General features: G+C 43.2%; 3 protein-coding genes across 6 annotated transcripts; 1 reads left to right on the top strand and 2 right to left on the bottom strand.

Moving 5' to 3' along the window:
• Positions 1-5,026: 5,026 nt before the first annotated feature.
• Positions 5,027-9,226, bottom strand: creld2 (cysteine-rich with EGF-like domains 2). Its single transcript, XM_037122158.1, has 10 exons — positions 8,848-9,226; positions 8,620-8,702; positions 8,178-8,288; positions 7,955-8,046; positions 7,634-7,810; positions 7,411-7,509; positions 6,925-7,008; positions 6,567-6,662; positions 5,575-5,715; positions 5,027-5,405 (listed from the first exon to the last, which is right to left on the bottom strand). The coding sequence occupies exons 1-10, from the start codon at positions 8,992-8,994 to the stop codon at positions 5,347-5,349; spliced, it is 1,089 nt and encodes a 362-aa protein (XP_036978053.1). The 5' UTR covers positions 8,995-9,226; the 3' UTR covers positions 5,027-5,346.
• Positions 9,227-9,462: 236 nt separating this feature from the next.
• alg12 (ALG12 alpha-1,6-mannosyltransferase) lies at positions 9,463-13,413 on the top strand. Its single transcript, XM_037122157.1, has 9 exons — positions 9,463-9,667; positions 10,748-10,880; positions 10,989-11,162; positions 11,247-11,441; positions 11,520-11,623; positions 11,736-11,959; positions 12,096-12,265; positions 12,619-12,694; positions 12,780-13,413. Exons 1-9 carry the CDS (start codon positions 9,509-9,511, stop codon positions 13,027-13,029), a joined length of 1,485 nt encoding a protein of 494 aa, XP_036978052.1. The 5' UTR covers positions 9,463-9,508; the 3' UTR covers positions 13,030-13,413.
• A 116-nt stretch (positions 13,414-13,529) lies between these two features.
• zbed4 (zinc finger, BED-type containing 4) lies at positions 13,530-23,135 on the bottom strand. 4 transcript variants are annotated; one of them, XM_037122156.1, is made up of 3 exons: positions 21,887-22,057; positions 18,122-18,356; positions 13,530-17,923 (listed from the first exon to the last, which is right to left on the bottom strand). In XM_037122156.1, exons 2-3 carry the CDS (start codon positions 18,161-18,163, stop codon positions 14,384-14,386), a joined length of 3,582 nt encoding a protein of 1,193 aa, XP_036978051.1. In that variant the 5' UTR covers positions 18,164-18,356; positions 21,887-22,057; the 3' UTR covers positions 13,530-14,383. The 4 variants fall into 4 exon arrangements, with proteins under 4 accessions (XP_036978051.1, XP_036978049.1, XP_036978048.1 ...); XM_037122154.1 differs by lacking the exon at positions 21,887-22,057 and adding an exon at positions 22,999-23,135 and having other exon boundaries at positions 13,530-18,356; XM_037122153.1 differs by having other exon boundaries at positions 13,530-18,356.
• Positions 23,136-23,154: the final 19 nt, after the last annotated feature.

Genomic DNA, 23,154 nt, shown 5'->3' with positions numbered 1-23,154 from the left:
CGGGCAGCAAACGCAAACTCTGCAATGCTTTGCCTACTTTTACACATTTATGTGACGGCAAGGCGGAGAAAGCCACAGCGTGAGTATTATACCTGCTTCTGGAAATTAAGATACAAAGTGTGATTTATTTGACATGGCTAACAGTGCAGGATCATGGGAGTTACACACAACTGCCACTGCTGATGAAAATCTATCGACAAGAGTTTCACAGGCGAGGGAATACAAGAAGTGTTCCTCATGTTCATTATGGCGTCAGGGCTTCAAATGAGAGGCACCGTTAGCTTAGACAGAATTGCTGATTTCTCTGAATCATTTGGGTCAACGGAAGTTAAACAAAAGGTCGAATTGTTTTTAGACATATACATTCATTTGGATATGCTAATTATAGCTTGAAATTTAGCCTCTTTCAGCTCATTGTTTTGACCCTCACTGCTCTCGTTGTGCACATTTTCAGCTACAACAGGCGACTGATTTCAGCTCTGTTTGACGTCTCCAGGGAAAAAAAAGCTTAGTCAAGACAGCTTAAAGCTAAAACTAGTGAATAAGCAATGTGGAACAACTTGGTGAAGACCAAAACAGGGCTTAAAAGGAAAATGAACATTGGACTTCACCTGTTTGGAGGCTAGAAACCGACATTCCAGTCTGAATGCTAATGTCGCTACCAGTCTACTGAATGTATGTTGTGGCTACCATGTTCGCAAAGCCTTTATACAGCGGATATGTGTCAGTGTTTTGCCTATAAAAAGGGTGTACATTTTTCACATCAATTTGAGATCTCAGGGCATGGATTCTGCCACATGAGCTGTATGGGGCCATTTTAAGTGTTTCTTTCAGTTGTTCGACTTCCCATGGGCTTCAGGGTGAGTAGATGCTGACTGAATCCTTGTTTTTTAGGCGAACTTATCCTTTAAGAGTCAGGATTATGCAGGTAAGTGGACACAGGCCTGCGCTTCAATTCATCATGCTGCCTTTGGTCACATGTGACAGCACATGTGTGTTCTTGTTTGTGCCCTCGGAAACGAACCGGATAAGAACATAAACCGGCTCTCTGGTGAAATCCAGCGTTTGGGTTCATCCGCGTTTCAGGGGTCACACAGTCAGTGTGTTATATCTCTCTCACATATTTCCAATTTCCCCTCCCTTACCCCGGGCGGGCAGCTATTGCTACACATTCAACCCCAGCTGCTCCTGCGTCCACCATCTAATACTGTTATTTCCCGCCAAAGTCTGCTTTTTATGAAGTCTGGTGTCGGTTCGTTCGCCAAGGCTCCCTGCTCCCTGCGCTTCCTTCGCGGAGCCCCTGGAAGATTAAAATTCCCAAACACCACACTGAGGATCTATATTTGAGTTCCACTTGGGTCTGCGCTGCGCAGTTTCCAATTTGTTGGGCCTGATCGCGGACACGACCGCATCAGAGAGGGCAGCAAGTTTAAGGAGTGTCTGACATCCGAGGCGGTGCAGACCACTGTCAGCTGAACAAAAGCACATGGTGCCACATCTGGCTTCTGGTTTAGCATGCTGTTTCCCTCAGCGTACCTCAGCACTGTATGATTATCCCTGTCCCACTGCCTTACAATGGAACAAAGAGGATTGTTGTCTAAGGATAGCTTTGGGAAACAGCAGCCCTGCGATTTAACCGCCAATGGAGGGTGAGGATGAGGAGGAGAATCAGATGCATGCTCTGATACCGGAGGGGCAGAGGGTGTCGCGGCCTGCTGAAGTAGAAAAGCATTCTGAGCGGAGAAGATTACGGCGTTATCAGCTCAGTGCGCGTCTCCCTTCCTCTGCAGGTGTCCCGAGTAACCCTTGTCAGTGCCCTCGCAGTCACCCCTCCGCAGCTGGACCATGTGGTCCACAGCTGAGGTTTTACTGGAAAACCACCACAAAGTCAGGAGAAAAGAGCAGGGCGCCCCCTCCAACCACGAACGCTGCACCGCTGCGCGTAAACACACGCACGTCCTGGTGCACATGCTCCACGACCAGGGATTCGCCACGCCGCACAAAAGGGGAGGCCGGCATGTGGAGTAAACAATGCTCTAATTTCGACTGCAGGCGAGCCCGGTGGTTAGAGGAGCTTCTCAGGAGGGTCACAAGTTCATCACGCCGAGGACTTCGAGCAGGATCCTAAAGACGTACCTGCAGGCTCTCCCGGTGCCTCTAACTTTGAATACCTGTTTTCCTTTTGTAAGGGATGAGAACATTTGGGTTGCTCACGATCGAATGCATAAATGGTCAGGCTACCTATACTGACACAAAAAGATTTTACCGTGGTGAGTATCTTGAAGAAGCAGCTAATTTCTGCTGATTGTCTGCTAACTAACTAGCCCTTAGGAACTAGCTTTAGGAAATGGCAACTGCTTCACTCATCAGACATCCAAGCCAAGACTTCCTCGTTGGCGCGCTGGTCATTGTTTACAGCCCGATCGGCAATTCGAAACGCAAGAATGGAGCTGCAGTTAAGAGACGACGGTAAATAACCTGCAATTGAATGCAGATGCATTTTTAAAGGAGTTGTCACGTGGTAGCCGATGGATTCTGAGATTACATGTCAGCCAATGCATTTCCACTTCTTTTGCTCTAAGGTGATTGGTCAATACAGCTAGAACCACCAACGTAAACCAGAGTGCCCGAGATACAAAATCCTGTCCCTTGCAGACAGATTCTGCATACATGTGCCGATATCTGATCATAGAGATTAACTTGGCTACAGTTATGAGGATATTTAAAAAAAAAAAAAAAAAAAAAGGTGGGAAAATGCTGGAGTTTTCCTTTAAATTTGGATTTGTCAGCTTCATTTTAAAAGGCTGAAATGCCCGAGAGTGAAATCTACATCTCTAGATGAAACAGAACACTCTACTCCAGCCCCACTTTGTGGCTCGGGCCGATAAGACGGGTGGAGTACATTATCTAACTCCAGCTTGAATCACTAAATCTCTGCTGCTGCAACGCATGGGTGTGTGTGTGTGTGTGTGTGTGTGTGTGTGTGACAAGCACCAAAAAAAAAGAAAAAGGAAAAAAGAAAAAGCTCTTGAGTAAAGGAAAAGCCAGGTGAATCTTCAGCGATTACTCACGGTACTCAGTCACTCAGCATCAGCCTGCTGCCACATGATCGCAAACTTTCCTGGGTGAGTTGAGAAAGTGGAGAGTCTCTTGTCTCCAAGCGATGAGGCATCTTATTAAATATTTCTCCTCGCTGTCAGCGCTATGAAAAAATAAAAATAAAAAGGCTAAATTCACCTAGATGGGTGTCGCGGCATCAATAGTCAGTATCCTGACTCATGTGGTGCCCTCTCGTGCTGTTTGGGTTCCCGGCTAACCTGACCCCTCTCACCAACACCAACACTTTCTCCCCTCAGCTACTCATGATACATGGATATTACATGTGACCTGGAAGCTTTCGTGCAGCTGAAGCTAGTTGTTCTGTCTCTTTTCCTTATCAGTTTGTTGCCTAATTCTGATAATCAAGGCATTTTAAAGGACAAATTCGGTACATTTCATTTAAAATGAAAGTAGTGCAGCAGCTCAGCATGGAGACAGCTAGCTAACAAACGGGCATCTCTTTTTAAAAGGTAAAAATAGCCTTACTGTTTTGCACTGTTTGCTGCTAACGTTAGCAAGTGTGGCCGATGCTTCAGCTGCAGACATTAACATTTCAGTAGTACTGCAGTATTTTGATAGTATTAATTGTTTACATTTCATTTTTCTTGTTTAATTTATCTTGTATAATATATATATTTATTTATCTTTATCTGGGATTTCTCTGTATTCGACTACAGGGAGCCACAGTTTGAGGACAGTGGAGCTAAGCTAACCAGCGTTATTACTGGCATCGTCACTGCATTATTTAGTCTTGTGATGAGGACTTTTTAACGTATTCTGGTTTTGTGCGTTTCCTAAATCCTTCTGGATATCTTTCAACATCATGTTTTTATTTTTATTTGACTTATTTCGACAACAAAGAGCGAAAGTCTTACACCCACCCGAGGATCGACGGACCAGAACAGAACACTCCAGCATACTTTCCTCTTCACTTGCGATCAGGGAAAATTTAATGTTTTGGTACATTGAAAAATAACCTGATGAAGGTCTGCGTACCAAAACCCTGTTACTCATTTTTTCCAGATTGCAAGCAAAGAGGAAAGCCTGCGGGAGTGAGCAAATGTAATTTATCGGTCCTGGTTTATTATTCAATCCCTGTATTTTGCATCTGTACCGGCGCCTTGACAACGCCATACATCTGGGAAGGGACCTTTCCCCAGCCTCCCTCACACACTCTTTCCATATAGCACTGTTAACATCCAGGAGTGAAAAGTGGAGGGTCAGGCTCTTGGGGGGGGGCTGGGACTCTCTGGTATTACTGCATCTCTGCTGCCTCGCTACCAGCTCAGACAGGTCTCAACTGGCTGCACCTCCACCTCAGCAAGCCGGTCGAGTCATAACAGCTGACATCATCCCGCAGGAAGCCTTATTGCAAGGTGAGACTTGGGTTAGGAAAATATGCTTTGATCTGAATGGGGGGGCAACGGAAAGGTCTTTCCAAAAAGTATCCTAAGACCTGAGTGGTGACAGTGCTGCCAAAAGATGATGGCGGTGATAGAATGGCTGTTTTGAAGTCCAGGCTATGTAGGAACACTGTGGATTATTTGTTCTGTGCGGAGATTCTCCAAGATTTAGGATGTAGAAATTATGATATAGAACATACAGTATGGTGTCCTGCGAGAAAACACACTCAGATCTGGTCATGCATCAAAATTGCTCTGAGACATGAGAAGGGAGGGTTAAAACCAGTGAGACACACCACTAGACCTTTCTAGATCAATTAAAGTGAGGCCTTCATCTTTACACAGGAGTGAGCGTCCCCATTTCATAGGCTTAGACTGCCACCGTGTGGTCATCTGTGATCACTGCAACAAAAAACAGAACCTGTGATCCAACTTCCAAATCTCATGTGATCCAGTTTTCTCATCAAGATTCAAAAAGAGCCACAAAAGTGTACAATAAAATATGCACATTTTGTTGACATGGTTTTATCTTAAATTGAACATGATTCATCTTTATTGAAACACCTTTGATTTTAAAACCATACAACAAATAAAGACATCAAGTGGTAGGTTTGAGCACAGCAGAGAGAAGCAACAACGACCAGCGTACTGAGAGCATTAAATGTCTCTCTGGTTTTTTTTTTATGTCCTTAAATCCACAATCCACAATCCACGACTGGAGCAGCGTCTGTTGGTTCTAAGTGCAGCTGGTACTTTAAGTGCATGTTGTCATTCATTTTAAAAAATGAGCAGATCCTCTTCATGATTCACTCCCATTGGTCAGTTTGTTTTTTTTTTTTAAACATCAAAGCTCCCCGTGTTGGCCTGCGGTTGCCTCGGATTCTTCTGACTCTTCGTCTTTTTCTGATGAGAAGAGAATCATGAATACATAACAATAATCTCACATATTTAACTTTTAATAGTAAAACAATTGTGAAGCTAAAGAAACTGTCAGGCTGAATTGGTGGCATTGCCTATGTACTTTATAAAATAGAATGTGTGGAGCACATGTGAATCAGGTCTTCATCCTCACCTGACTGTGGTGTTTCGATACACTTGCCGTCTTCCTCCTGGTAGCCTTTTGAGCAGATGCACACATAGCTACCTTTATTGTTGATACACTCCTGGTGCTCCTCGCTGCACACGGACTCTGGCTGAGAACACTCGTCGATGTCTGGAAAACATAAAGCAACACTGACACAACGACCTGACTCTGCTCTGATGAAGTCACTCTTGAAAGAAACCTTTTATCATTGAGAAGTTGCAACATCTACAGCAAGTGTGACAAAATCAGTGTAACTGAAGCAGAAAGGACTCAGTATTAGGAGGAGCACAGATACACCAGATGACAACAGACAATGTACAAGCACCAAACGGATGGAATAATAAGAAGCCAGATTCATAATAAATCACCCAGCATAATCGTAGCGTGCTGGTGACATATGATTTGTCTTACTCACAGCTACATTTTTGTCCAAAATACATGTCAATGTGCTGCACATTCTACACATCCTCTATTATGATGAATCCAGACAGACTAGTCCTAGTACTTACTGACATGTATGACTCTTTAATCTACAGCTTAAAGTAAGTTATGTGCGCGATGCTTCTGCTACAACGCTTCTTATGGCCAATAGAGAGAAGATAACTGACAACTAACCAGTAGTTTATGCACAGCTGAGGGTATGAAAGACTGAGATGAGGTGAGCAAAGATGAACAATTTAATGTTTCATGGCTTCTATTAGGATTTATTGTGTTAAAACTCATCAACTTTGACGTTCCTCCCAGTGGAACATTTACATCCAAGAAAACATCCACATCCTCTTCTCTTTGTTTACTGGCAGATTGCAAACCAGCTTTTTTTTTTTTTAAAAAGGTGCATACTGCCACCTCCTGGATTAGAGCGTTCATGCTGCCCTTGCTGAAAACTTGAAAATACCCATATCTCACAATTCTTCTATAAACAATATACAGCATACAGGACTAACACCTTTCACCCCTGTAGATATACACTGACATCATACCTGTGCAGGTGCCCTCTGTGTCCTGGTACCCACTGGCACAGGCCTGGCAGTTATCAGGACCAGCCCCAGTGCAGCCGGCACACACTTTGTTGCAGGCTGAGAAGGACAAACACACAAACAGCTTTCTATTAGATGGATATCAGCAAATAATATTTTAAGAAAGAGTAAATGTTGTCATTTAAAAACTTTTTTTTTTAAACCAACCACAGTAAAAAAACATTTATTTTCAGAGTTTTATATACATTATGTTAACACTAATATACGCATACATTTTTTTTTTTTTTTTTACTTTTTACTATATAGTAGCTACTGTCCAAATCTTACAGATCAAAATGTTGCTCTCAACAGAAGTAATTACCCTTGCAGGAGTAGGAGCCGTCCGTGTTAAGGCAGTATTGATCTTCTTCACATGGAGGAGGATCTTTGGAGCACTCGTTTACATCTGCAGACAGTGTTACACAAACGGCTACTAAGCACACTTCACACTTCTACCACAACAGGATGTACAAATCTTTTTTTTTTTTTAAATGTAAACCCGTTTCAAATATGCCATCCAGTAAAATGATCAGTCGGGTGCACAAACATGACACATGATTAATTAAGTTCCTTTTTTTTTTTTTTGCTGAAGTGTATGTTCGTGTCAAGTGCTCTGCATCAGATCAGGTGTGAACAAGTAAACTGTCATATGTGACAAATTACATATAAAATATCAAATTCAGGCTGCTTTACAGTTATCTGCTTCTAAATTAAGGCGATGCTGTAAGCACGAGTAACTTCCTTTAACAGGCAAGCTGCACATTCAACCCCCTAAATACTACATGGACTTTTTTACTGGTCCTCTTACCGACACAAGCTTCCTGGTCATCCTCCTCCCAGCCTTCCTTGCACTCATCACAGTCCTGATTGGTCGCTCCAGAGCAGGTTTTGCAGGACTCATGGCATCCTGTATGAGGAGGTGAATCCAGAATTCAGAATCACGGCATATTTACTACATGCTGCTTTTCTCGTGTATATTAAGGAGGGTGATTTGAGGTGCGTTGCTGCTTGGTCAGTGTGCTGAAGTGTACCTGTGCACAGAGAGAAGGTGTCGTTCCTCACTTCGTTGAAGTAGCCGTCGATGCAGTCCTGGCAGGACTCCCCTTCGTAACCGTGGTCACAGCTGCACTTTCCGTTTCCTCCGCGAGTCCCGTCGCCATCGCACATCCCGTTTCCATGACAGGGTCTGTCAGAGCCCCCCACACAGGCTTCAAAGAATAAAATCAGCACAAATACAAACACCATTCCATTAGTAACACATGAACACCAGTCACATGTTCTTGTATTTATTAGTTTACTTTTAAGCTATACTGTGCAAATAACAGAACCAATGTACTCATGCTTTTCCTCACAATTGCAGTCGGGTCCAAATGTTCCTTTTGGACAGCACACTTTGATGGTTTCAACGCAGAACCATTTATGAAGATCAGGATGTTTTGTTTTCCTGCATTGGAACAGGAAACAACACAGGAAAACACAAGTTTACCACACTCTCCGAAGTGAAACAATCGTCTACGCACAAATAACTTGTCACCCAGGGAAACACCGAAAACATTTGCATTGGCAGATCCACACCTCTTGAACCACCAAGTTTCGAAAAGGTCCTCGTGCTCCTCCAGCATGCGGTTGCACTCGAAGCTGCTGCTGTCGCACAGGCCCTCCACGATCTCCATCAGACGGATCTCGCTGTGGACGAAAAAACATGATGCAAGGGCATTTCAATGGAAGTGTTGCATGGAAAGTCGGTTCAGAATTGCATGTGTGAGGGGTTACATCAGGTAGGCCTCCCAGGAGTGGGGAATTAACAATCGCACCTGCCAAATGCTGCAGTTCGACAGTTTAAATATGCTGCCAGCTACATGTGCACAGTTATATACACAGATATATATTCAAATGCATATCACTTATCTAAAACGTTGACACGCTTCTTGTGCCAAGTATAACAGTCTGCAGCTCTGCTGCAAAGCAAACAGGTCTGATGGCAGGGTGACCTGTAGTTTGGACAGGACAGGCTCACCTCGTCTCATATTTAGACAGTTTTCTCTCCTCCCAGGCTGTGTTGCCTCCACCGAAGCCCTGCTTCGCTGTTCTGTCAAAGCCCTGAAATACAAAAACAAAGCCACTGTTTATACAGTTAAGGACATTTGGCAGCATTCAAGCTAGCAGGACACACCAACAATATCAAAGCAAGTTATGTGTAAACTGCCAAACAACACAAAGGAGGGGTTCAGAAATGTCCTCTCACCTTGTTGAAGTTGTCAGTAATTTGCTGACAGGTCACACAGGCGCTTTTTAAATCTCTCTTGGCGTCGGTGACTTGAAAAAGTAAAACAAGAGTTACACAAGACAATAGCAGCGGCAGCAGCCGCAGCTGTGGAGCGGTGGACAGCATCTCAGCCGTTCAATTCATAACAGGACACACGCCTCAGCCACTCGTAAGCAAGCTTCCGACTAATACTAAAGCGCTGCAGGGCTCGGACACATCTAAACGAGCCGTACTAATCATTAAACGTGAGTTTGCGTTATCTATGTAAAGCGCAACAAAGTGGTATTTACATGCCGGGTGTTGAAAAAACGAAGCGCTTTTAGATTTCCGCGTCAGCCTCTTGGTCGAATTGTGGCTTGCACTGATTTGTCAGCGCTGCCTGTCAATCACGTGTGCAGCCAATCACAAGCCGCCACGCGCGGGACCTAAAGGTCTTTCCACACGTGGAAAGTTCGATAATTCACGTGGTAAATAATTTTGTTTTTCTCTTTGGGTGACGCATTTCATCAAACCTCTGAACAATGTCTTAACCCCATTAATAAAGGTGATTTTAATATATATATATTTTTTTATCGATATGAAACAGTTGCATGGTTCACTTCCTGTCTTGACCGGAAGTGATAGATGTCTCTCAGCTGTCATGGCTGAAAAAAGGAATGTTTTGGGGCTGCCACTGCTGTTTTTATTGATAGCTGTGGCTCTCTTGCATTTATTACTTTGTCCGTTCACCAAAGTTGAGGAGAGCTTTAATCTTCAAGCGGCACACGACATTTTGTATCACAGACTTAACTTTGACAAGGTAAGCAGGTGTTATAGATGCAGGTACTGGATAGTGCTAATAAGCTAACTATGCACTATGCAACTATGTGAAATAGTTATTATTTTCTATTTCAACCTTTGTGAAAACGTTCCTCAGACAACACTTAAAGATAGTGTGTATTTTATAGTTACCCAGTTTGACATTGTTGCCATTTGTAGAAGCTGGAAATTGGTGAAATTCCTTGACAGTACCACACTGTAAATAGAATAAAAATGTACTGCACTAAAGAGCCACGAGTAATGTTCATAATAAATACAAGGAAGCTTTCATTTAAGTCTACGAAGAACTACGTGTCAGAAAAATAAAAGCAAAATTATTTCTGCTATACTGTAAAATGTAATCTTACTGACATCAGAAATAATGTTTTATTCATTCGCATATTAGCTAAAAAGAAAAGGTATGAATATCAGTTTTATTTGTATAGCACCAAATCATACACAGGGCTGCAACTATATATATAGTTTTATGTAGTTATTTGTTTGGCATATTTGTTTATTCTTGTAATATTATCTTTCTCTATTCAAATCATGTTGATGTCCACTATGTGATGTTTTCTACACTATTAAGAGCAACTAATTTCTCCTATGGGGATAAAATAAAATATTTCTGATTCTGAACTCTAGATTATTGTTTTCATTATTGATTAATCTGCTGATTATTTGCTCATCACAGTTTCCCAGTGCTCAGTGAAATTCTGAAATTGTTTCTTTTTCTCCATCTAGTGGTCTAAAATGCAGATTCCTCATTTATTATCATAAATGACAAAGGAAATTAGTAAATACGTATGTTTAATATGCTGGAACCAGCAAATGTTTGATGATTAATAGATGATGTGAATAGTTGGCATTAATTTGACTAATCAGTTAATCAGACTGCATTGCTGTATGCATGGTTATTTCATATACATATTGTACTTTTTATCTTAAACATGTAGGTATTTATTATAATAATCAACATTAGAGCAAAAGAAGTGAGTAAACAGTTTGCCCAAAAGCACTTCCTGTATTGAGATGTGGCTGTATTAGTGTTTCTGAAAACAGAGGCTTTGCTGTCTTCCAGTACGACCATCATGAGTTCCCTGGCGTGGTGCCGCGGACCTTCCTTGGCCCCCTGCTTCTCTCGGTGCTCTGCTCCCCTTTTGTGTTTGTGTCCTCTCTGCTGGATGCACCGAAATTCTACACACAGCTGACAGGTAAACCATTAATATTTGACTGATTCGCACCTTTCAATGCACTGCTGGGTCGAAAACAATTGCCTCATTGGTCTAAATAAATGTGTTTGCTTGATGCGCTCTTTACAGTGCGAGCATCGCTGGGCGTGTGTGTCATCGGCGCACTGTGGCACATGCAGAGGGAGGTGAGGAGGCAGTTTGGCTCCACAGTCGCCGGGCTCTTCTGTCTGACATGTGCCTCTCAGTTTCACCTCATGTTCTACAGTACCAGGACGCTCCCTAATGTATTCGCACTGCCCCTAGGTAAGACACAACACTAATAAGTGAGTCTGGATGAAAGGGAGTAAATGCACCAGCTACATGATGCTGTTACATTTTTCTTCCCAGTTCTAGTCGCGTTCACGTCCTGGATGGCTCAGAAATATGGCCAGTTCATAAGCCTCTCCGCTTTTGTCATCATCGTGTTCCGGTCAGAGCTCTGCATCTTAATGGGACTCATGTTACTGATATCACTGCTGAGCAGGAAGCTGGGACTGCTGCGGCTGCTTTACTACGCTGTTCCTGCCGGGATCCTGTCACTGGGTGAGTAGATGTACAGTGGGTGAATATTAAAATAAATGATCCAGTTTTTAATCTCCTTTCTTTTGTTTTTTTTTCCAGCTCTGACGGTGGCCATCGACACCATCTTTTGGAGGAAGTTGTTGTGGCCTGAAGGTCAGGTTTTGTGGTACAACACAATTCTCAACAAAAGTTCCAACTGGGGAATATCCTTTTAATTTACAAGAGTGCATTTCACTTCAACTTTTTGTTACTGTCACTAAAAACCATAAAGGATGATCCCACCCCCAGTTCTCCTTGACTCTATCTCCCCAGTAAACCTCTCCCTTTCTGTGGTACTTTTACTCCGCGGTGCCCCGTGCTCTGGGCTGCACGCTGCTCTTCGTCCCCCTCGGCCTCCTTGACAGGCGGATGAGGCTGTTGCTGCTACCAGCCGTGGGCTTCATCCTCCTCTACTCGCTGCTGCCCCACAAAGAGATGCGCTTCATCATGTACACTTTCCCTGTGCTCAGCTTGGTGGCTGCGCGAGGCTGTTCTTTCATGTGAGTCGAAACAAATCAGCCCACTGCTTGGATTCAAAACTCAGCGCAGGAATCTACACTTCGTGACTTTCAGAGAACACATTATTTTAAAGATAGCATAAGCCATTGCTCACTTTCTCCTTCCCTTGTGCTTTAGTTTGTGCAACTACCAGAAATCCTGGATGTATAAACTGGGCTCTGCAGTCGTGGTTGGCCAGCTGTTGATCAATGCAGCGTACTCCAGTATCTGCCTATATGTTTCCCACCACAACTACCCAGGGGGCCGAGGGCTGCAGGAACTGCACAGGCTGTTGCCAGTCACAGCAGGTTGGAATCACTCTCAGCTCATTTTTGTTTCTTCTTACTACTTCTTAAACAAGAATTCAGACCCACTATTAATCCTCTGCCACCTTTAAGAGCGATATGTGCATTTAGTATGCAATTTTCGGGTTAACTCTTAGATTGTCTTTTAGTTTTGATGTTTTCTACTTTTTGCAAGAATCTGAAATAATGTAAAACTTTATTTGGGCATGCACACAAGCCATGTTATAATAATTGTACTTGGCTCGCATTTTCAGAAATAGTGCAAAATACTATACTTACTATTACTACTCACTGTATTATACTCAGTCATTCAAAACATTGATGTGTTCAGTTAAACAATGTCTATTTCTCCTCAGATGTCTTTGTTCACATCGACACTTATGCTGCCGAAACTGGAGTTTCTCGCTTCTTGGAGCAGAACAGAAACTGGAGGTTAGCATAACTTTTAAACTAAAACTTTGCCAAAAGCCAGTTATCACTTCATTAATGCCATCACTTAATTTTTTTTTTTTAATAGATATGACAAACGTGAGGACCTGAGCCTCACAAATCCCAAGATCAAAATGTACTCACACCTACTGATGGAGGCCAACGCCACCAAGATACAGCTACTTCAGCACACTCATCAGCCTCTGGCCTTCATAGAAGGTTACAGCAACATTGCCTTCAACATGCATCACTTCCCTCCTCTCAGTGTGCGTTTGGACAGAAAAACAGTGCTAATGGAGAGAAAGACTGCAAGCAGGCAACAAAAAGACGGACTTTAACAGGGATGATGCATCTGATGAAGGAGTGACCAAGAAAAACAGACCAAAACGTGACCAAAACAAGTGAAGGGTACTGTGAAGAGAATAACAAATCTATCATCCGTCACATTTGTCTGCAGTATGATTATTTATATGCTACCCAAGAAGAAAATTGTTTTATTTACTCATCAAATATTTTCAGCTACTTAAAATGGTTCACTGTTGTCATGCTAAGGAGTAATGGATTGTTTCCCCTGAAAAGCAAGGGAATAATTAAATGTCTTCTTGCAGACAAGTACAGGACTGAACTCATCTTCTCCAGACAGATTTGTATTTTTTTTTACCTCAGGTTGTGATGTTATATTTTATAGATGGATTTTATAGGTTAATAAAGCTGAAAGCAGATTTCTGAATTGCACTTATGTTTCTCAAGTCACACACACACACACACACACTATTACTGTAAACTTGTCTGAACAGTAAAACCTCCATAACCAATGAAAACACCTCAATACCTGTGATATTGCATAAGGAAAACCTTTATTTACAAATGACCACAAAATTTGCATGGTTCCAGTCTCAATGCTAAAACATTTATCAAATTAGGTTCAGAAGTCATTTAATATAAAAATGTACAGTACATTGTTTTACTCAATAATAAACCCATAATTTAATCCCCTGGACATAAACTTAAATTGTGCTTAAGAGACAAATTGTATATTCCAAACAAACTGCTTATTCTGAAAATACAGCAATATTATACATACTCTTATTAAAAACATTTAAGCGAGTTAAAAAAAACTGGTCTATTTCTAAATGACAGTACCATGAGCCACAAATTCACAATGAAAATTAAATAACATTAACTTAAAAACATCTTTCAGTCACAGCATTTATTTTTGGGCCATGTTTTCATCCAGAAAACAACTCTGCATCTAACTTTAACACATAAATCATCATCCAAAAAAAAAGAAAAAAAAAAAAAAGAAAGCATCCTGAAGTGATCTGCGCAATTTAACAAAATATTTACAGCATTTTGACCTGAAGTAGTTTTGGATAAGGCACAAGGAGAGAGTAGACACGGAAAAGAGAAAAAACATCGATTTACAAGCAAACACATTATCACCAACCCCTACAGCTAGAAAAACCCTCCCTCCCTGATACACTTTTGACTGAGACTTTTCATCACAACAGCTCCAAAGTGTTTAACAGTAGTACACAGAATACAATAAAACCCTCAAATCTGGCCTTTGCATTGAGAATCAATCAGTGTATAAATTGATATTTTACATTTTGCCCAACAGAAAAACCCCCATTTCACAGCTACGCAACTTGGTCCTTGATAAAGGGTTTTCAAGTTAATGGTCAGTGATAATCAGTACTGAAAATAAATCAAAGGGAGGTTGACCTTGAGGAACAGCAGACCCTCCATGTTCTCCAGTAGAGGTCTGGGCTGATTTAGAGTACAGTTGACACTAGCTGTGCTGAACAGTGTCTCTGCTGGGACGATGCTGGGAGGGCAGCCCACGTAACGGGCGGCTACTTTGGCAAGTTCGGGCCACAGGAACTTTTTCAGGTTCCAATAGTCGAGGGGATCACAGCTTTGATCAAGTATGTCTTCCTCAAGGTACTCCAGCACTGTCAGCTCTGAGGACTTTGGCTTCTCCTCGTGTTTTATCTTTTGTCGGATGTCGGCCATTAGGGACCAGAGGTTGTCCTTGTTTGAGTCGGAGGTGTCTGATGAAACGGGGGCCTCGCTGCAGCCATTGGGCAGCAGAGGCTGATCTGCTGCTGAGGTAGAAGAGGACAAGTCAAGCTCGTGGATTAGATCTTGCTTACATTGCTCAGCTTCTTCCTCTGTGAACAATGAAGTCTTGTATCGTGGGTCCAGCATGGTTGCCCAGGTGTATCGTGGGTCATGCAGAGCTGCGGACATTCTGCTCACCATGGCTTCCTTTAGAGACTTGAGCATGTTGTCTATGCCCACAGTTTCATCAAACAGCAGGTCTATCTTTCGATTGAGGATATGAATTAGTGGTATGACTTGTCCCAGAGTGGCAGTGCGGTTGCTCATCTCCCTGTAGGCGACCTCAAAGGGTTTCAGTGCATTGCAGACCGATAGCATGACCTCCCACTGATCACAGCTGATAATTTCCCTGAAATTGCACTCGATCGACATCTCGTCGATGGCTTTCTTCTGTTCCACTAGCCGCTCCAGCATGGTAAAGGAAGTCCTCCATTTTGAAGGAACGTCCTGAATCAGTTGGTTCTCCGGCAGCTGGTGGGCCCTCTGGAGCTCAGCCAGCTTCTCCTTGGCCTTTGCTGAGCGGTGCACACGTTCACAGATCTTTCGTGCAATACTCAGAAGGTTCTGAACCATTCTCTGGCTCTTTATGGCTTCGCTCACAATGAGGTCTATAGTGTGTCCAAAACACTGCATGGTGACATGGCCATGGTCCTCCAAAGTGTTTCTGATGGTGTGGTTATCAGTTACAGTGAACCCCTTTTTCAGCCCTGATGAGGTGATCCAAGAATCCCACAGATACTCGAGCTGCTTTGGGATGTCATGCATATCGTGATCACAGTCTATCTGTGAGACACTTAGGAGAGCGGAGCAGTGAAAGTCCTGACCCTGGGGTCTGACACTTGACTCGTACGCTGCCCAGTGGGCACTGAGGGTCAGGTATTCTCTTGTCTGGCTACTGACCCAAATACTAGTCGTGAAGTGGACAACACCACCTTCAGCCTCTTTCAGGTGGGTGAGCACAACATCCTTCACCCTTTCGTACATATCTGGTATGGCAGTGCTGGTAAAATAAGAAGAAGGTGGTAGAGAATACTGAGGCTGAAGGTACTCAAGTAGTCTATTCAGTCCAGCATTCTCCACCATAGCTGATGGCTGAAGATCCAGTGCGAGCAGTTCAGCGATAAGTTTGGTGATTTTTTTGGCAACCGGGTGGTGTTCATCAAACCTCTCACGAGTCTGTTCTGTTTCATAAACAGAAGTGTCCATGAGCTCTTGTTTAACGCGAATTTCAGCAGACGGCACATCACCTGAGATAGTATTGTTGCTTTCTAGAACATGTCCATGAAACCTCTGCATGTGCCTGAAGAGGCAGCTTGTGCCAAGGTTTGTAGTCTTTTTGCCTCTGCTAATTGTGCGGCTACAGTGCAAACAAACCACCTTTGTGGGATCAGCAGGTGAAATGGAGAAATGGTTCCACAGTTTTGACGTCTTTTTGCTGAAAACGGGCAGGGGTTGTGGCTTTTTCTCACTTGCAGGGCTCTCAGTTTCTTTGGTTGAAACTGCATCTGTTGCTGTGAGACTGACATAGGGATGAGGGGAGGATTCCTTCTCATCTGTGCTTTTTTGGTTTTTGAGGACGTCTGGGTGGCGTCTCATAAGATGCCTCATCAGACAGCTTGTACCAAAGTCGCCCCGTTTCCCCCGGCTGATAACGCATGGACAGTAACGGCACAGTGCTTTTAACTGGTCAACTGGAGACACTATGAAATGGTGCCACACTTCAGATTTCACCCGTTTCATGATCTTCTTGTTTTGCTGGAAAACTGAATGATCCTGATTGAGGCTTGGGCCCTCTGAGAGGTCACAAGGTGAGGAAGTTAAGGGTGTATCCTCCCCCTGAGTTTTGAAGGACAGATTGAGAGAGGACTCCTGTCCTGAGAGATGCATGACCTCCTCAGATTCCTCTTTTATATCCATGCTTTCCTCTATGCTTTGGGGTAATTCATCTGATATGGTTTCTGGTGAGGATGGAAGAAGGGGTGATTCTTTTTTAATTTCAAGTGGATCCTGTAGTTGCGTGCGGGACAGTAGTGAGGGCGGGTTTGTGTAGGGCGGGGGAATGTGGTTGCCCTGTCCATTTTCCTCAATGACAACCTCTTTGTGGGCCCTCCACATATGACGGATAAGACAGCTTGTCCCTAAATCCTTCCCATTTTTACCTCTACTGAATTCATTCATGCAATGGATACATACTGCTTTGGAATTGTCCGCAGGCGACAGGTAGAAGTGTTTCCATACAGCTGATCTCCGACGGGAACTTGAGCTTTTAGGTGTCCCAGGAAGGCGCTCGGGCACTCCGTCGGACATGTCTTCAAGGTTGTTTTCATTGGAATGTGAGAATGAGAGCATGCTGCAAACAGTGTCAGTGTTGGCAAAAGGTTCTAGTTTTGGTTCGACTTTGGGCAACACTTCTTTGGATGACAGATCTGAGTTTTCAGCTGAGGAGGTGGACGGTGAAGTGTTCTTTGAGGCAGAAGAAATAATGCTATTCGTCAAGTCTCCATTTTTTGGTGAGTTCGGGGAGGGAGGTATCAAAGATGAGGGAAGCAAGCCAGTCAGATTTGAGGATGTGTCTACTCCGTCTTGTAAAAGCACAGTGGGGTGAGCCCTTCGTACATGCCTCATCAGACAACTTGTGCTGAGGTCTTTCTCATTCTTCCCCCGACTGAACTCTTTCATGCAGTATAAACAGATTGCTTTGGTACTGTCTCGTGGTGATATACAGAAATGGTTCCATGCAGGAGATTTTTTCCTTGGGTTGGTATTACTCCTCATAGATGACAAAAGGCTCTGAGTGACAGCATCCATGGCAACATCATAAAGGGTGCTTGTGTATCCACTAAATAAATTGCTATACTCATCACCATCTCTAGTTACAAAAGGGCCAATAGAGCTACCAAATGCGAGCCTTTCATCATCCTGGGTGTCCTCCTCCATTCCATTAGCGTCCTCGGTCTCCTCTTTGATATGTTGACTTTCTTCATTGCCATTTTCATACTTGTCACTCTCCATATTTTCCTCAGTATCAGTGTTTAGGCATTTGTTTGACAGAGTGGGAGATGCTGGATCAGTCTCACTTGCTTGGTCTGACTCCAGCTCTTTGTTGTCCTGAGAAGATAAATGAAAAGAAGGGGGAAAGTCTTTATCCAGTGTTATGGAGGAGCAAGCAGGTGACTTTGCATCCGCAGTCTCATGAGGATTAATGCTGTAGGATTTGAACACATAGCCATCCTGGCCCTCAATTTTCAGGCAGGTCCCTTTTGCCTCTCTCTTTTTACTTTCTATGGAGCCATTAGGTTCACTGACCATATCCTCACTCAAGTGAGGGACATCTTCCTCCCCATCCATGGCAGCAGCCCAAGGGTTTCTGTAGAATCGTCAGGTCTGTGTTGTCAGATGCAATCAGTTATTTCAGGTGTAGGCATCGATACTGCAGTTCTCAAGCGGGAGTTGTAATGGGTGTGTGGCTGTCTGGGACACAGGCTGCCTGCTTGTCCTTCTCCATTTATGACTGAAGTATTTCCACCACTCTGCACACAACCTGGAGAGTGGGAAAGAGAAAATAGATTAAAAAGTGTATTCTCAAGAAATGACGCAAGTAAAATACACAGATCAGCCACAGCTTTAAAATCACTGGCAGCTGATTTGAGTAACATTGATCATATTATAATGCAGTGTCCTGTTGTGTAATTTGGGTCCTGGCATTCTTGTGGACATCCAAACATTGTGGACCAAAGTTCACCCCCTCACGGCGACGCCCCCCACCCCAGCAGGACAACGAGCCCTTCCATACAACAAAAACTTCTCAGGAGCGGCTTGACGTAACAAAGAGCTCGAGGTGTCCAAATTCCCCAGACCCCAATTCGATCATGCATCCATGGGAAGTGCCAGAACAAGTCTTATCCATGGAGGCCGAACCCCCAGACATACAGGACCCAAAGGATCCACTACAAACGTCCTGGTGCCAGACACCACAGGACACCGCCAGAGGTCTTATGACCATGCCTTGATGGGTCAGAGCTATTTTGGTTGCACAAGGAGAACCCTCACAATATTTAGTTGGTAGTTTTAAAGTTGTGGCTGATCAGTGTAGATATTCTGTTATGACACAGATGACTTGTAAATTACATTCATACTTTAGTTTTATAAAACAAATTAACCTGGCTCTTTACACAAGCTTTAATGTGTGTTGATGATAAAAGTAACAAAGGTCTCCTGCTGTACAATCAAGCTTCACAAAACTCTTCCCTTGTTGACCACTTTGATTTTCATTTGAGTGCAACTCTGTGGTAACAGACATGGAAATGCTTGAAATTGCAAATTGGCAAGCTCCACCCAAAGGCAGTTTTCATTTTGGTTTCTATTTGTTTCTCTACAGTTTCTTATCTGTCTCATTTACATTATGCAGGATAAGCCTGGACTTCAGGTCCTTCATTCAGGGCCCACAGCTTACATATGCAAGCAGCAACCTGGGAAACTGTAATTATCTAACAAGGGAAAAAACACTTCTCCTAGCTTCTTCCACAGAACTGTTGCTCGATTTAGTCGGCTATCTGAATTATAATCCTGTTCCTACTTCCACAAACTGAACACACTTTCTCACTACTGACAGCAACAATATTAAAATTGGCTGCTTTATATTCTGCAGGTTTCTGACCCATCAGGGCATGGACTCATGAGGTTGTCTCATACTATCTACCATTAGTGGATCGTTTGGGTCCTGTGGGTTGGGGGATGGCCTCCATGGATCGGACTTGTTTCGACACGTCCCACGGGTGCTCGATCAGACTGGGATCTGGGGAATACGTGGTCAGCACCTTGAGCTCTTTGTCATGTTCCCTAAGCAATTCGTGGGCAGTGTCCGGGTGCAGCAGGGCACACTTTCCTGTTTGGAGGACCATTGCCATCAGGGAGTGCCAAATATTGCATTGTAACAAGGTGATCAATGTCATATACCTTACTCATCACTAGATTTAATGATGCGGCTGATCAGCATATCATAAAGCTCACAGAGGAAATATTCACATTGTTAAACTGTCAATTTTCAGTTTTTGGGACTTTATACATTCTGTAGTGCCAATGCCTTTTTCCCCATCACATGTGATTATGTATAACTAACCATGGTACAGTAGATCTATGAACAACTGAAAATGTCCTACAACTCTGCAAACAATGCACTTGTACAGTGCTTAAATGTAGAGTAAACTGAATGTGGATCTATGTATAAAATGTGCCTTTTTGTAACACTGAAATATTTCAACCACACTGCAGAACTGACTGGTAAATATTGAGGAACTAATGACTGTTTTCAGGGACACCCAGTTTGCCATTTCTGCCACGACATTGTTAGACTATCAACTGTTTATCAGCACCACACAGTTAAAATTATCCTGTCATCAACACATGTAGATTTACATGCATGAGTGTGATCAGTGCGCATTGTGAAACGTGCCAGAACACATGCATTAAGACGTCAGTTTGTTAGCTCCACTTGGCTAAAGCTAATGCAGCCCAATACAACAGCCCTGCAATACAAAACACCTTAATCAAGAGGCACTGTATAGTTTGAGAAAACAATACCATAATTGTCATATTAACAAATATACATGAGGTGGTAATACAAACCCAGAAATGTATTTTTTTAAATCACTGAATAGACAAAATGTTCTCAAAAACTACAAAACTCAAAACTCAAAAAAATAATAAAAATAAAATATCAGTAAATGAAGATCTTACGCCACTGATTAAACATGTTTACCCCAAACTACACAGAGCACCTTTAACTTTACATTATTCAGCTTTTGTTGAAACCCTTACAGAACATCCACGCTAGCCTTGGCAATGTGAATGGGGCAGTCAAAATATCAAAAGCACCACTCAATATAGTGTAACAGCTCTATAGTTTACAACATCCAAATGACTGTTACATTCAGTTATATCCACAACTCGACAAACAAAAATGTTGAGATTAAACAGCACATTATTTTCATGAAAGGAGTATTTTTAAAATGCATTTGAATACATCAGTTTAGGTAATAAACTGGTGACTGGGTGGACTGGTGTGTACTTTGTTCATTGGACCAATGTCATCAAGCTCAAGCATACTAAGCAGACTAAACTACATAATTGTACCTTTACAGTACATGAACAAACAATACAAACGAGCCCTAGAGGAGGCTTCACATTGCTCAATACAGTACGTGGAAGACACATAACGTTAAGCTCTGACAACATTTGCCCAAGTAAACATGATCCCTTAAATCCAGACTAACTTGAATCAACCTGTAATAAATGTTGGTAAAAATGTGTCGGTAAATCATCTAAATCTAACCTGGTGATTGTAAGAAGGATAACAAACGGTATGACTGATTATTAATACGTGAATCCGTTTCAAAAAGAACAAGCAAAAGTAATTCAGTTCCAAAGTGAGCAGTGACAGACAGTTTTTCCGGGTTTGGCTCAAGTGCTAGTCAGGAAGATGAGACAGGACAGCAGATATCTGTCTAGCCTTCGTCTTCACACAACACACCAACTTGTAAATGGTTCCCCACGCATCCAGCTTTCGGTTCACCTTTGTTGGACAACAGCTAACACAAACCCTGAAACTTGTGCGACCCTCAACGCTGGTCAATATTCAACGCTGTGATTAAAAAATTCGGCCAGTTAGGCGACATCATCAGTAAACACCACGGTGGCTATCCTGGTGCTAACTGGGTTAGCCACAAGGCTAATAAACACACAAAAACAACACATAGGGTATAACACCGCTGTCACATGGGCTCTTGGCACAAATATTCGACGCAATGAAACTTCCACAGCTATCCCATTAACGTGCCGGTGGCCTGGGGAGAGGCGTTCGGTGAAAGCTCGGACCACACCACGACTGCTAGCTGGTTAGCTGCCAGCTAGGCCACACACACACACAGGACATACAAGCTAACCTGGCGAGGCAGAACCCAGCCGTGGCAACACACGAACCACACGGGATCCGAATCAGACCGGGGCTCGCCACGACGTCCCCGGCCGAATTAAACCTCTCCTCGGACGCGTACGTGTGCTCGGGGTACTTACTGTGAAGCGTGGCGTTGCGGGACACAAGGTTTCGGCTCCTAAACAGTTAAATATGACACATTTGATTGATCCGGAGGGGGGTTCACTTTGTTGCTTTTGTCTCCTGGTTAGCTAGCAGTTCACGTTCGGCCGGAGCAGCTCCACACAGCGTCGGACGGAAGGAACATGTTTTAATGATGTCACCGGGCGCAGGGGGCAACACGTTTAGGCAGTATGTCACATAACACGTTTATTTTCCACTCGTCAAAATCAGCCACAGACGACTTATTATTAAAATGACAGCTGACAGGTCTGTTGTGACATATTTCTTTATTTACAATATGCGCAAATAACAGTATAAATATTTTTGGGGAGCACATTTTCATTATATAAATAATTTTCTACTGTAATATAATACTCCATAATAATCATATTAATAATACAATAATAATTTAATAATACACTTTTAATTTCCGTCATTGGTTGATAGTGTTTGAATATTAGCCGAACTTATTCGGCTTTGGACCTAAGATTTAAACAACCACTGACCGCGGTTCGTTTGATTAATCGAACAAAGTTCGACAGCTTATTACTACGACATAAGTACTCCTCAATTAACGCACGACTTCTGCTCCGTGTTGCGATCACGGTTTGGGGCCACTGCGCTCATTTTACATAAGAATCTAACAACACATTGATGGTTTTAACAACACGACATTAAAACTCTTGTAAACCGGCGGGGGTTGCTTTTTTTTCTTCACCTCAAGGATGCGATCTGGGGCGAACCGGTCACCAGGGTGGGGCATTTAACAGTGGTTTGTTGTTGTCCTGGTCCGCGTGTCCTCTGTGAGTAGAGGAGAAATGCTGAATCAATAGCCCGGACCATGACACACAAGGCGCACCGACCTGAAAGTCATACCCGTCGATTGTGACTTACACCCCCCCTCGCCCGGTCCCGGAGAGCCAAAACAAGACGCACCGTCCCCGGCTTTGCTCAGACAGTGCCCCGGTTCGCGCTTTGTTCGGAGCTTTGTGTCTAGCGTACTGCTAGTAGGGATCGAGTAAAAAAAAAAAAAAAAAGCAATGGATTGATTGTGTGACAGATGGGCTTTTGTGTGAAATCTACGACTCACCACCAACATGACCTCCAGCGTCACACGTAGAGTAGTGCGTACGGGTGGGAGTTGTCTGGTGAAACGCATTGTTGTGTTGGGGGATGAGCCCGTTCGTAGTGCTGCTGCTGCTGCTGCCTTTTGCTCCTGGTCGACTGTGGCTAGCGAGCGTCTCTA

Source organism: Acanthopagrus latus, chromosome 14 (assembly GCF_904848185.1).
Source record: "Acanthopagrus latus isolate v.2019 chromosome 14, fAcaLat1.1, whole genome shotgun sequence".
Lineage (NCBI taxonomy): Eukaryota > Metazoa > Chordata > Actinopteri > Spariformes > Sparidae > Acanthopagrus > Acanthopagrus latus.
The sequence above is the reverse complement of the archived record's forward strand: the minus strand, read 5'-3'. Positions and strand labels throughout refer to the sequence as shown.